The sequence below is a fragment of the Mustela lutreola genome, chromosome 6, assembly GCF_030435805.1.
Source record: "Mustela lutreola isolate mMusLut2 chromosome 6, mMusLut2.pri, whole genome shotgun sequence".
Classification (NCBI taxonomy): domain Eukaryota; kingdom Metazoa; phylum Chordata; class Mammalia; order Carnivora; family Mustelidae; genus Mustela; species Mustela lutreola.
In genome coordinates, this window is record NC_081295.1 from 2,591,462 (window position 1) to 2,604,464 (window position 13,003).

At 57.0% G+C, this 13,003-nt stretch overlaps 1 protein-coding gene across 8 annotated transcripts in view; it reads left to right on the forward strand.

Moving 5' to 3' along the window:
- RPS6KA2 (ribosomal protein S6 kinase A2) overlaps window positions 1-13,003 on the forward strand; it is a 292,155-nt gene that overhangs the window by 272,867 nt on the left and 6,285 nt on the right. For 7 of the 8 annotated variants that reach the window (XM_059176553.1, XM_059176554.1, XM_059176556.1 and 4 more), the window contains 5 exons: window positions 2,746-2,835; window positions 4,644-4,802; window positions 6,166-6,327; window positions 8,708-8,784; window positions 10,411-10,528. In XM_059176553.1, the coding sequence (XP_059032536.1) occupies window positions 2,746-2,835; window positions 4,644-4,802; window positions 6,166-6,327; window positions 8,708-8,784; window positions 10,411-10,528 (606 nt within the window). The remainder of the gene's footprint in view (window positions 1-2,745; window positions 2,836-4,643; window positions 4,803-6,165; window positions 6,328-8,707; window positions 8,785-10,410; window positions 10,529-13,003) is intronic. The other variant, XM_059176557.1, reaches the window with a different exon arrangement.

The following is a 13,003-nucleotide window of genomic DNA, read 5'->3' on the forward strand; positions in this document are numbered from 1 at the left end:
GAAGCCTCTTCGCGCCCCTCCCCGGCTCCGGCAGCCAGGAGTACTGACGGACGTGAGGGGCGCCTGGCGGGCTCCGCGGGGAGAGCATGCAGTCTCGATCTCAGGGTGGTGAGTTCAAGCCCCACGCTGGGCACAGAGCTTACATTAATAAGTCACTGATCGACCGACTAAAAGGAAGAAAAGAGAAATGCTCCTGATACGTCCGTCCCCATAAGCTTCACCAGCAGAGAGAGCCCGCTTCTGCCCTCCGTTGCGTCCCGCGGGTGCTGACTTAGCCCCGTAGGCAACATGGCAGGAGGCTCGTTGATGGGCCGTGGCGGGGGGGGGGGGGGGCGGCTAACCCCGGGCAGTGTCCTGCCTGCCGTCAGTGGCCACTGGAGGACAAGAATGACGGGGACGTTCCTCTTGACCCTTTGTGGTTCCGCCGGCTCTCAGCCCCAGCACGGAGGGGAGAGCGGGCCCTACTTGTCACCATGCCGCCCCGGAATTCCTTCCTGCGCTTGTAGCCCAGTACTGTTCTCAGAATAAAGACCTTGATCCACCGGCGCCTTCGGAACAAGAAGCAAGTCGATCAAGGGCAATCCTGGGAAAATGACCCCACAGAGAAGAAACCCATTCCCTGCCGAGTCTAGACGAGCGCTCAGAGCCTCTCTCTGGGCCCTGCCGTCCCCCTGCAGAGACAGCAGCCTGAGCTCGGGGACCAGTAACCCTGCCTCATGGCTCAGCGTCTCCATGAAGACTCTTCTTCCGTATCTTAAAAAAGTGACAGTGATAATTCCAGAAACCAGTTGGTGGGTGAAAGCAGCCGGCACTTGCTGACAGCGGTCAGGATCAAGAGCCTGGGTGTGAGCAGGACGTGCTGCTATCTGGACCCCGCGTCGGCCCTGCCCGGATCCGCAGGCTGGTGGGAGCCCGTGGGACGGCCGTGGGAACTGTGCCTCTGCGGGCCTCACGGAGGACGGGTGTCCCCTCCCCCTGCACACCCACCCGTGCTCCTCCCTGAGTGGCCGCAGCCGCATTGCTGTGCCCGGCCTTGCCCTTGGGCTTCAGGTCAGCTCTGTCCCAGGGAGACCCCACAGGAGGAAGGAGGAGCCCCCGGCCCCGTGGAGGGCCTGTCTGTGCAGTCCCCCCATCTGGTCCTGTAACTGGCCGTTGGCAGGAGAGGGAAAGCCTCCTGCTTCCAACTCCATTGTGAAGGTGACAAAACAGATTTAGGCTGAGAATACACTGCTTTTATCCTGAAGTTTTATCCAAAAAAATGAATCGACCATTCATTTTTTAAAAATCCACTAATGTGGGGCACCTGGGTGGCTCAGTCAGTTGGGTGTCTACCATCGGCTCAGGTCATGGTCTCAGGGTCCTGGGATCGAGCCCTGCATCGGACTCCCTGCTCAGCGGGGAGCCTGCTTCTCCCTCTGCCTCTGTGCTCTCTCTCTCCCTGATAAATAAAATCTTTCTTAAAAAATCCACTAATGTCCTTTAACCTTCTCAAATTTCAAAGAGAAGGTCACGGCCCCCAGAGCTCAAACGACCCGTGGGCTGTTGGCGCAGAAGGGATCCTCACACAGCGCTGGCCGGCCCGCGGTCAGAGCCGCGGAGTCCGGAACCCCACGGCTGAACCGGCCGCCGGCACGTCTCTCACGGAGGCCAGGCTGACCTTCCAGCCAGCACGTCAGTGGCGCTGCCCGCGGCAAGAGGAGGAAAAGGTGTCAAGCGAGGGCACTTAACTTGCCGCTTATTGACGAGCACACGGCACAGGGCTTGCCGCGCTGGTGGAGCCTGGCTGGGGGCTCCCGCACCGAGCCGGGGAGAGCAGCGTGGGCCCCGGGTGATCTCCAAACAGCGAAGGGGCAGGACGAGGGCATCCAGGGCAGCCTCCCGCAGTGGGTCGGCACTGCCCAGCTCGCTGTTCAGCTCAGCGGAAGAGACAGTGTCACGCAGAGCTCCGCTCGGAGTGTCACCCGAGAGAAGGCACAGCCCATCTCCGTCCTGCTCCGGCGGCTGCGCGCCGGCTCGTTCTCCGAGGAGCCTCGGAATTCGGCGAATCTTCCTGCGGGAGCAGCGAGGCTCTTCCGTCCTGAGCGTCGTCTCTGACACACACGCCGGGGATGCGGCCTCCCCACCGGCTCCGGCCCGCGGCAGCCGCAGCAAGGGCACAGTCAGCCCCCTCCGGAGGGACCAGCCCGCCCCTGCCCCCGCGGCTCCCCTGTTTGAGGCGCCCGTCCTACCTTCAGAAGCCATCTGTTCTCTCGGGTGGGGGGTGTGGCTGTCACCCTCGGACGTGGGACACAGGCGCTGGGTGACAGAGGGGAAGGAGCGTTTGCGTGTTTAAGCCACAGCAGCCGGCTCGGCGTGCACACCGGCCTGGGTGTCTCCTGGGGGGAACCACGCACACGGTCCCGCTTTGGGCCTGTGTGTCACTGCACGGTGAGGCCGGGAGCTGGAGGCTCGTTTTGGACAGAGCGGAGAGCGCGGGCCACCCACACAGAGCCCGCCACGGTGGCTGAAACACCTGCTGCTTTGGTGGCCTAAGTAAGCCCTCAAGCCCCCTTCTCTCTCCAGCCCTGTAATACCTGGGAATTCATGTCTGAGGCTCACGCCAGTTGGGACAGAGGATGGCCGTGAGCGTCTAGGTGACTGTCACTTGCCCTGGTTGAGCCTCAGCTCAGGCGGGGGAGGAGGCAGAGACGGTCTGAGCGCCGACGCCGTCCCGGAGCCTCACGTCTGGCGCTCTGCTCGTTCCAGATCATCGATAAGAGCAAGAGAGACCCCTCGGAGGAGATCGAGATCCTCCTGAGGTACGGGCAGCACCCGAACATCATCACCCTCAAAGACGTAAGTGGTCCCCACGCAGCGGCGACGCTGCCTGGTGCGCCCTTCCTCGCCCGGCCCTGAGGCCAGCGTGGGTTCAGGGCGGCTCTCTTCACGGGTCAGCCACGGCCACCCCCCCCCCCGGAGTGTGTGCGGGAGCCAGTACCCACCGCAGGCCCCTCGAGATCACCCGGGAGCTGCTCGAGTTCCCGATCCTCCGAGGGCAACCCCGCCCCACCCCCGCACTCCCAAACCGGGTGGCGTGGGATATAGGGAGGTCAGGGAGCAGGTGCGAAGGCGAAGCCAGATGGGTTATTGCTTGGGGCCGTTGCCAAACATGGCAGAAATGGGGAGTCGGGGGTGGCTGAGACGCGGCTGGGTCAGATCTGAGCCCCCAGGCCCAGCAGTGGCCGTGGGGTTCCTTCCAACTTCCTCTGCCTCTGCTGGGTCGTGTGTGGTCCCCAGCCCAGGAGAGGGAAGGGAGGGGTCCGCTCCCTCGGAAGCCCAGCGCAGAGCCTGGGGGGGGGCGGGGGTCGGAGGCCGGGGGTGGGGCGGGGTCTGGGGGGGGCAGAGTTGTCACCTCACCACCTTTACCCTCGCAGTCCACGACGATGCCAGGGTTGTGATTTCGGGGCTCAAGATTTCGGGGCTGCCTCGACTTCCCTTTGGGCCCTGTCAGTTCCTGGACCCAGGGCACTGCCAAGTGCCGGTTCACCTCGGAGGAAAGTATGGAGCAAGGCCCCGTGTTAGCCTGTGGAAAGTGAACCGGCTTCCTCCCTGTGGGTCCCAGGCTCCCCCGCAGTGCAGCCCCGTGTCCCCGCCGTTGTGGGTTTATTTATGTGAAGGTCCGAAAGCAGAAACCAGCTCATCAGAAGACTTCTAAGCTTTTCAAAGCACTTTCATTCTGTTGGGGTGGGTGATTCTGAGCCAAAGACACCATCATAGGTCCATTCTCAAAAGTAGAGCATTTTTTTGAGGCATAAATTGGAAATAAATGCACCAAAATCAACTTTACAGGCTGCACTGAGCTCAGAGTCAAGCAAATTGTTTTAGTGAATTGTTCCCGATGCATCACACTGATGCACAAGCTGAACACAACCTGTGTTTACATGCTCTGCCCCGTTCCCACGAGGTCCTCCCGACACCTGCTGTCCACTCAGCATGTCGAGGAAAGAGCCAGAGGAGAGAGGTTTGGGGCTGTTTAGTTCGTGAGAGTGAAGGTGGTGTGGGGAAGCTCCCTTGATCAGCGCTTCCCCGAGATAAGAGCACTCCACGGTGTGGCAGATTCTGTCGGTCCGTCTCCCCTTCCTGCCCGGCAGTCCTAGGTCAGCAGTGCAGATACAGCCCGAGGGAGGGCCCCCGGGGCTGGGGCCGGATGGACAGGAGCCAGGCCTGCTGGACCGCATCCTGGGGCAGCGCTACTGGGCCAGACTCCGCCTGCTAATGAGAGCCCCTGTGGCGTGCACGCTGAAGTCTGAGGCGCTGGGTTCTGGGCCGACAGCTCTGAAGGTCCCCAGGGCAGCGGAGGGACTGGAGCAGGACAAGCCATGTCAGCTCAGATCTGGCCCTTGCCGGCTCTTGGCCTCGCTGGCTCATTCCCTGCTTTGCTGCAGATTATTAAAGCTGGTTTTCCCTAAGGGCTGCATCGGGTGTGACGGCATCAGCCATTCACTCATTTTCAGCCAGAGCCTTATTTTCACACCGTGGGGAGCACGGGGCCCCCCGTCTCTGCACTGGCCAGTGCCGCGTCCAGGGCTGCACTCGTCCCCCACGGCAGGCGGCTGCACAGGCACGGGGACCGCGGTGACCACGCGCTGCTCTCCGCCTCGCAGGTCTATGACGACGGGAAGCTGGTGTACCTGGTGATGGAGCTGATGCGGGGCGGGGAGCTCCTGGACCGCATCCTGCGGCAGCGCTACTTCTCTGAGCGCGAGGCCAGCGACGTGCTGTGCACCATCACCAAGACCTTGGACTACCTCCACTCCCAGGGGGTAAGCCGGCCGCCCTCCCCCGCAGCCTGGAGGGGACTCCCCGGCTTGTCCCGCTTCCTCCTGCGTCACCGCCGCCCCTCCCGTGTCTGAGATCCCTGCACACACAGTGTGGCCGGCAGCGATCTAGGGAAACTAAGTTTGCCTGGACCAGGTATAGAGGAAATGTATCCGGGCTGATCAAGGGCCCCGTTGATCGACTGACAACGGAACTCTTTAGCCAGCGCCAAGGAATCCTACCGATGACAGAGACAGAGAGAGCTGGCTTTGCCGGGGACCTCGCTGGGCTCCAGGCGCCGCCCCTGCTCTCCGTTCATGCAGCCCCAAGCTCTGATCTCACCCACTCTGGAGACCAGAGCGGACCAAGGTGAAGTGTCTCCTGGGGCTGGCCGCGCACAGTGAGTGGCGGGGCTGGGGCTCCCGCCTGGGGCTCTCGCCTGGGGCTCCACTTCGGATCCCCTTGCTCCCAGCGTATCCCGCAACTCGGGCAGCGCTGTCGCTGGCCACCCTCCACTGTCCACTGTGCTCACGAGCATTTGAAACGCGGCCACCTGCCAGCAGGAGGCTGTTCCTCCGGGACCACACCACAGGCCCTTCTGTGCTCACCCGGCAGTGTGGGAGTGCGAAGCGTTTCCCCAGGACAGTCAAACTCTAGAGGAAACCCTGGGGATGATGGTTTTCCAGATGGGCTTCTGTTTCCTGAGGGAGGTAATGGGCCTGGCCCCAATCTCCCGCTCCCCTGCCCACAGGGCCTCTGCCCGCGAGTGTCCGTTCAGCTTCCCTCCATCTCCTGTCCCTGGGTTTTAACAGGACCGTGGAGACGTGCAGGTTCCCGGCTGTGTGAGGGCACACGCGTGTGCTCACCATCAGCCTCCATCCCCATCAGAAGAAACGTCTGTGTGCCCACATAGCTGCTTGGCTTTGAGACGTCAGGACGGCTTTTGCCAACCCCATCCCTTGTGCTCGGGACGCCCTGCACCTCCCTCCTCACCCCCACAGGTGCTGCTGTAGGATTCCGGTCGATCGCTGGGTCGCTGCCCCTGGGTCCCCTGCCCCCCGACAGAGGCTGCGTGTCCATCTCGCAATCCAGGGAGCCCCTCACCGCGTGGAAGCGTGCTGGGCCCCCAGTGAACATCTGTCTGTAGAAATCATCTCGTGCCTGTCACCTGAACACAGCGTCACGTTTCCTCATATGTGACTCTCTCATCAGGCCGGCTGCTTGCGTACTTACCCCAAAGAGCATAGCATCCGAGCCCCCCGGCTTGCAGCTGCAGGACCTGCTCAGAGTCACAATCCCGAAAAGCCCCTTCTCTTCTGAATGCTCCCCTTCCCCTTCCTGCTCCAACTCTGCCCACCGCCTTTCCAGGTGGTCCATCGAGACCTGAAGCCGAGTAACATTCTGTACATGGACGAGTCTGGGAACCCCGAGTCCATCCGAATCTGCGACTTCGGGTTTGCCAAGCAGCTCCGGGCCGAGAACGGGCTGTTGATGACGCCCTGCTACACGGCCAACTTCGTGGCCCCTGAGGTAAGAGCCCTGCGCCGGCCGGCATGAGCCGGCTCCTTCGGCAGAGGAGGGTGCCGGCGGTTTGGCACGTCGGAGTCACTTACTTAGACTGACTTAGCGGTCCTGTTAGAGAGGAGAAATGAGTCAGAAAAAGAACCAGCCACTGACCTCGCTCAGACACAGTTTATTTTATCCTTCCCCTATTTGAGTTTTTAATGGTGACGCTTTTCTGTAAACCTGTTACCGAGCAGTAGACCATTTGGGTCAGCTCCACGCCACTGCCGGAGTTCCTGAGATAGCACAGGCCGTGTCCCATGCCCCCGGAGGGGAGCTCACGGGTCCCCTGCGACCCTGTGATCAGAAGTTGATCTGCCGCTACACAGGCGGGGGAGGCTGCATGTTTGTGGGTTCCTGTCATGCCAGGGTTCCGGTCCAGACGGTTCCCAGAGCAAAGCAAGCCGCGCTGCGGGATCCAAGATGAAACCCGTGGTGTCGTGCAGGTGAGGGCTCTCAGCCACACCCGGAGACTCGGAGAGCCTTGGCAGCCCCGTCTCGTACGCCTGCCCCTTCTAGGCACCCTGGGGAAGGTTCCCCCAGGCTCTGACGGTGCTGCTGTGTTTATGGAGGCAAACCCAGGCCCTTGCTTTAAGTAAACAACAAAACCTGAGCGGCCGCTGGAGCGAGGCAGGCTCGGGGCTGGGGGTTGGGCGTCGGGAAGGAGAGAGGATGTCGCATGCATGCGGACCCTTCTGCCTGCTGCCGACACCAGGCCAGAGCGCTGAAGCCCACAGCAAGTCCCAGGAGAAAGGCGGCCGGCTCTTGATCTCAGCTCGGGTCTCGAGCTCAGGGTCGTGAGTTTGAGCCCCACGCTGGGCTCCATGCTGGACCTGGAGTCTACTTCAAAAAAGAAGAGAAGAAAAGAGAAAAGAGAAAAAAAGGAGTCCCCCAGGGACCTGGGAGTGGTCTGGAGTTGAGAGGTCGCTCCCGCGCTGGTCATGGGGAAGGCAGCAGGTGCCGAGCCAGGATACAGGTGGGCACGGGGCCCACACAGGTGGGCTTGTGAGGCCACTTTTAGGTTACCAGATGCTACCTGTGACCCCCTTCAACCCAACCTGCTTATAAGCCTCTGTTACGGTCTTACTTGATCAATATTCATATGCCTCGGTTTTAGCAATTATAGAATATCTTACATTGGTATATCGCTTTACCATTCACAAAGCCCTCTTACTGAGTGTTTACTTTTATCTTCGGACGCCCCATGAGGCACACAGGGTAGATACTGATGGCCACACCGCGTGGATTAACAACAACAACCACCACGTTCAGTGTGTCCAAGGACTTTGGGAGGTCACTGAGCTGGTGACGCGGGGGTTTGAACGACGGACAGTTAATCCGCTGGTATTGGCTGCCACACAGCGGCCTCAGTGATACAACGGCGGGAAGACGGGACCCTTGCCCTCGTGTCTAAGAAGACTGAGCTCAGCTCTCCTGACCACGTCCGTGCTAACCCAGGGACGTGCATCACCCCCGCGTGTCCGCGCCGCCCGCTTTGCTGTCATCAACTACAAACACGTCAGAGGATTGCCCTCCGTGGAAGTCTGTAGTCCTGGGACTCATGAAAATCTTCTGTGTTAACTATTCCTCAGAAAATTGAACACAGGATTAGCATGTGATGCGGCCATGCCAACACCCGACGACACTGCCCGCGGAGACGCGGGCAGCGGTCGCCCCACGACGTGCACATTATTCCCAATAGCCAGAAGGCAGAAGCGGCCCCAGTGTGCCTCAGCAGCTGACTGGGTGCACGAAATGCGGTGTGTTCGTACGAAGGATACTGGCCTTAACGAGGAAGGTGATCGTGTCCCACACTGCACCAGGGATGACGCTTGAGCACGTCGTGTTGTTTGATGCAAGCAGAAAAGCCAAATTACTGTGGTTCCACCCATATGAGGTCCCGAAAGCAGCTGAATCCACCGAGACAGAAAGAGGAGGCTGGAGACGGGGCCGGGCGAGGGGCGTGGGGAGCGGAACGGGGACAGGTTCAGTTTTGCGAGAGGAAGGAGGTACACGGAGGTGGTGGGACAGTTGACCTGTGTTCCTAAGACCGATTAAGATGGTACATTTTATGTTGTGTATACTTTGCCAGCATTTTTTTAAAGTTCTGCCTTAAAAAGTGAGTGTTTTCAAGCTCTCCGTCACGTGTCTGGCAAGAACCATGGTTCGTGTGCGTGCGCTGGTCTTTGGGGATCCCTGTGGCAGGGCGTCAGTATTGACTTGGTGCTAATAAATGATATCCCCCCGTTTCCCACCTGCCCAGCTCATGGTCTCCTCCGAAGACCACACTGTGACCTTGAACTTTCTTCACCAAGTGCTCATCTGCCGTCTGCTCTCCCCCATCCAGGTCCTGAAGCGGCAAGGCTACGACGCAGCCTGTGACATCTGGAGTTTGGGGACCCTGTTGTACACCATGCTGGCGGGGTAATGCACACCCTCCGTAGGCGTCCGCTCGTGATGGCGAGTGCGCCCGAGATGTCGTGAGGCAGGCGTCCCGGGGCCGTCCCTGAATTCAGCCCAGGTCACCCCTGCCCCCGTGCACGGGTGGGGACGTACACTCGCAGGGCTTGGGTAAACGCTTCTTAGCCCTTTCAGAACAGCTAAAGAACAGGTTTAAGAAAGTTGGCCATAGGTTTTCTTTAAAATGTACGTCTAGAAGTTGCGAACTGAGCACAGAACTGAGCCCATCAACACAAAACCCCTGCCTCCAACCACGTGTCCACGCTCTCCCCAGCACGTGCTGCCCCTTAAGAGGGTGCAGCATCTTCTCTTAAAAACATCCTCTTGAGTTAGGAAGCCCCCATGAAAGCTTCCTGCCAAACAGCACCTCCAGGAAGGCCACCAGATGAGGACAGGCGACTGACTTATGAGGCCGCCAGACGAGACAGCCGGCCGTCCAGGAGGGCTGGGTGTGCTGTGTGCACACCCGCTTCCGACCCGCGGTCGTCCCCCAGCAGCTCTGCTTCTGGCCTGACTCCTTGACCTTTACAGGCGTCGCTTCCCTCACTTTTGAATGAGAAGAGGCCGCCGTGTAGTGTTCCAGGCTCCCAGCCTGAAAGGTCTACGGTCCTAAGAACCCCAGGGAGACCCATGTTTTTAAGTTTATTAACTTTTTCTGTGGCCTTACTGCGGCATCTTGATGAGCGTCCGCAGTGAAGGGAGGCAGATGTGTGAGCCTGGGGCTCTGCCTCGAGCACCACAGTGGCAGGGAAGGCATCCGGCCCTTCCTCCTGTCACCGCTGCGTCGCCCTGCGGGTCGTCTGATACCCACATTGTCTGCACATAAACTCCAGATCACAGACTCGGCCGCTAAAGGAGGTGCCATGAGGATCCCATAGAATTCCTTTTCTCCCGGCATGTGTGGACACACCCTGGTTCATGCTGGGAGCCGGTGGAGTGACTCACCGTGGGGCGGGTGGGGACGGCATCCTCTATGTGTCTGTGTAGGTCCCTGCAAGCATATGATTCTACCCGTTGTGTAGTTGAGTGTTCAAAAATTAATTTGTCAGAGAACCAGAGTTAACAGATCAACCATGGGCCTTTCAGACTCCAGATCCCGGCCTCTCCTCCGTCAGACCGCAGTCTCACCGCAGGAACCGAGTGCCCGGGCCGGCCACCGTAACGTGGTAGCCAGGGGAGCCAGGACCGGTCCAGGGACGCTCGTGCTTGGGTCCACAGGGCTTTCTACACTAGCCTTATTGACCTACACTATAGTCCAAGTTAGGAGGATGGACACGGCAAAAGAAATAAGTGACACTTTGCCATGACTCCTGAATTTGGAGCTTGATGGCAAAGAAAGAGCTATTCTTTTTAACAACAGAGAGGCAGGGCTGCCTGGGTGGCTCAGTCGGTAAAGCATCTGACTCTTGATCTCGCTCATTCTTGCTCTCAGATTTGTGGGTTCAAGCCCCATGTTGGGCTCCACATTAGGTGTGGAGCCTACTTTTAAAAAAACAAGCAACGACAACAAAAAGAGACAATATCAGGCTATGAACTTTACTGTAGGTCATAAAATGGGAGCTGAGAGCGATGCATTCTCTCCTTGCGCAGATTTACCCCATTTGCAAACGGACCGGATGACACGCCCGAGGAGATCCTGGCACGGATCGGCAGCGGGAAGTATGCCCTTTCCGGGGGGAACTGGGACTCAATCTCCGATGCCGCAAAGGTGGGTGTTTCCCGCGCTCTTCCTTCTCAGGGGCGGAGGTTCTGTATCAACCTTTGTATCTGGGAGGAAGCTAGAGGATATCTTTCATTTAAACAACTCAGTATTTTGTAGATTATTTTTAGCTTCTCAACTAAAAAAAGAAATATTTTTGCAAAACTTTTGTTGAAGCCCTTTCCACATTTCTACTGTCTTGGTGTACTAGGGTTCTCCAGAGAAACAGAACCAATAGGATGTGGGTAAAAACAGAGAGAAAGACTTGTTTTTAAGAGTCAGTTCACAAGGCTGTGGAGGCTGATGAGTCTAACATCTACAGAGTAGGTCAGCTGGCTGCAAGGGAAGAGTTGGCATTGCAGCTTGAGTCCAAAGCCCATCTGCTGGCAGACTTCCCTTTCCTTGGGAAACCCTGGTCTTTTTTATCTTAAGGCTTTCAACTGATTGGATAAGGCCCACCAACATCAAGGAGGGTCATCTGCTTTACTCCAGGTTGATGGATTTCAGTGTTAATCTCATCTAAACAAGACTTTTACAGCAACATCTAGACTGGTGATCGGCCAAACGCTGGGCATCATGGCTTAGCCAAGTTGACACATAAAAGAACTGTTGCACTCTTAGAGATGTTGCAAACTGAGTGCCCTGAATGATCACGGACTGATCAGGATGAACTCTGGGACAGAGGTGTATTTCTCTTACTCTAAAACTCCATACTGGGGCTTCCCTGCAGCTTCACTATATGTGACCAACCTTGTTTAAAGAGACATCAGACTTAGTCTTTTTCAGTTGAGATCATCAGTTCCTCTCTAGTTAAATAGTACATGATCACACAACCACGAGTATCAACAGTCTATTTCCTTTGTTACTGTAAAATGACTGGGAAAGATGTAGACCATCTAGGGTTCTGATTCTAGTGCTGCCATAGTCATCACTGTGTGACCTCATACAGAAATGGTGGAGGGGATGGTGGAGGAGGTGGCAGAGAAGATGATGGAGCAGTTGGTAGAGAGGATTGTGGAGATGATAGAAGTGATGGTAGAGGTGATGGTAGAAGAAATAGTGGGGGAGATGGTAGAGATGGTGGTGAAAGTGATAATGGAGAAGATGATAGAGGAGTTGGCAGAAGTGATGAGAGAGATGATGGAGTAGGTGGTAGAGATGATGAGGGAGACAGTAGAGGTGATGGTAGAGGAGATGGTGCAGGAGGTGGTGGAGGTGATGGTAGAGAAAATGGTGGAGGAGATGGTGGACAAGATGGTGGAGGAGGTGACAGAGATGATGGTGAAAATGATCACAGAGGTCATGGTGGAAGTGACGATGGAGAGGACGATGGAGCAGATGGCAGAGGGGATGATGAAGATGGTAAAAATGATGGTGGAGGTGATGGTAGAAGAGACGGTGCAGGAGATGGTGGAGGTGGAGGTTATGATGAAAGTGATGGAGGAGATAATGGGTTGGCAGAGAAGATGGTGAAGGAGGTGGCAGAGATGATGGTGGAAGTGATAACAGAGGTCACGGTGGAGGTGTTGGTGGAGGAGATATGGAAGAGACAGTGGGGAGAATGATGGAGGAGATGGGCGTGGTGAAAGAGGTGGTGGAGGAAATGGTGGAGAAGACGGTAGAGATGATGGGGGAGGGAGTGGCAGAGAAGATGGTGGAAAAGACGATGGAGGAGATGGTGGAGGAGATGTGGAAGAGACAGTAGAGAAGACGGTAGAACCGATGACAGAGGGGACAGTGAAGCAGGTGGCAGAGGTGATGATGAAGGTCATGGAAGAGGTGATAGGAGAGCAGAAGGCAGCTGGCATTTAGGGAGCATTTCTTGTGTGTCAGACCCTAATGGTCCCAGTGCTCCCACCCGTCCATTCTGTCTCAAAGGAGTATAGGAATCGTCTATTTCTGGCTCCCAAAGTAGACCAGGACTCAGGTGCTGGTGATTTCTTTAGGAGAAATTTTATGAGAAACCTTGGAAGTAGGAGTGGGGAGCAGAGAAAAGGTGTCAGGAAAGCAGTCAAGTCAAGTATCAGGATTGCTGCTGCAGGCAGAGGGATTCATTGCCTTCTGCGACCTTGATAACTTCTCCATGCCCCTTCGCCACTGAATCTTCTGCCCCATCTGCCCCATGCCTTCCCCCCTCTCTGTGTTCCCCAAACATACGACAAAACCTCCAGTTCTCCAAAATCTGATGAAGTCTATGGATTTCTGTGTTGTTACTGCACATCTTGCATGTCCTGCATAGAAACGTTGCTTTACTATGAGATCTTAAGCAAACAAAATAGGTCTCTCTGCTTTCAGTTGTGTACGTGGAAAATCGGAACAATATTGCTTCCAAGAGTTATTTGTTCCAAGAAGTTACTAAGATCAGTGTTACCAAATATTAAAAGGCATTAGATTTCTCTGTTTTAAAAAGAATATTGGATTAGTCTGTAGTATTTCTCTGTTGTGGTTTATGACCAAAAATTCTGTTGAGTACATCATCAGCAT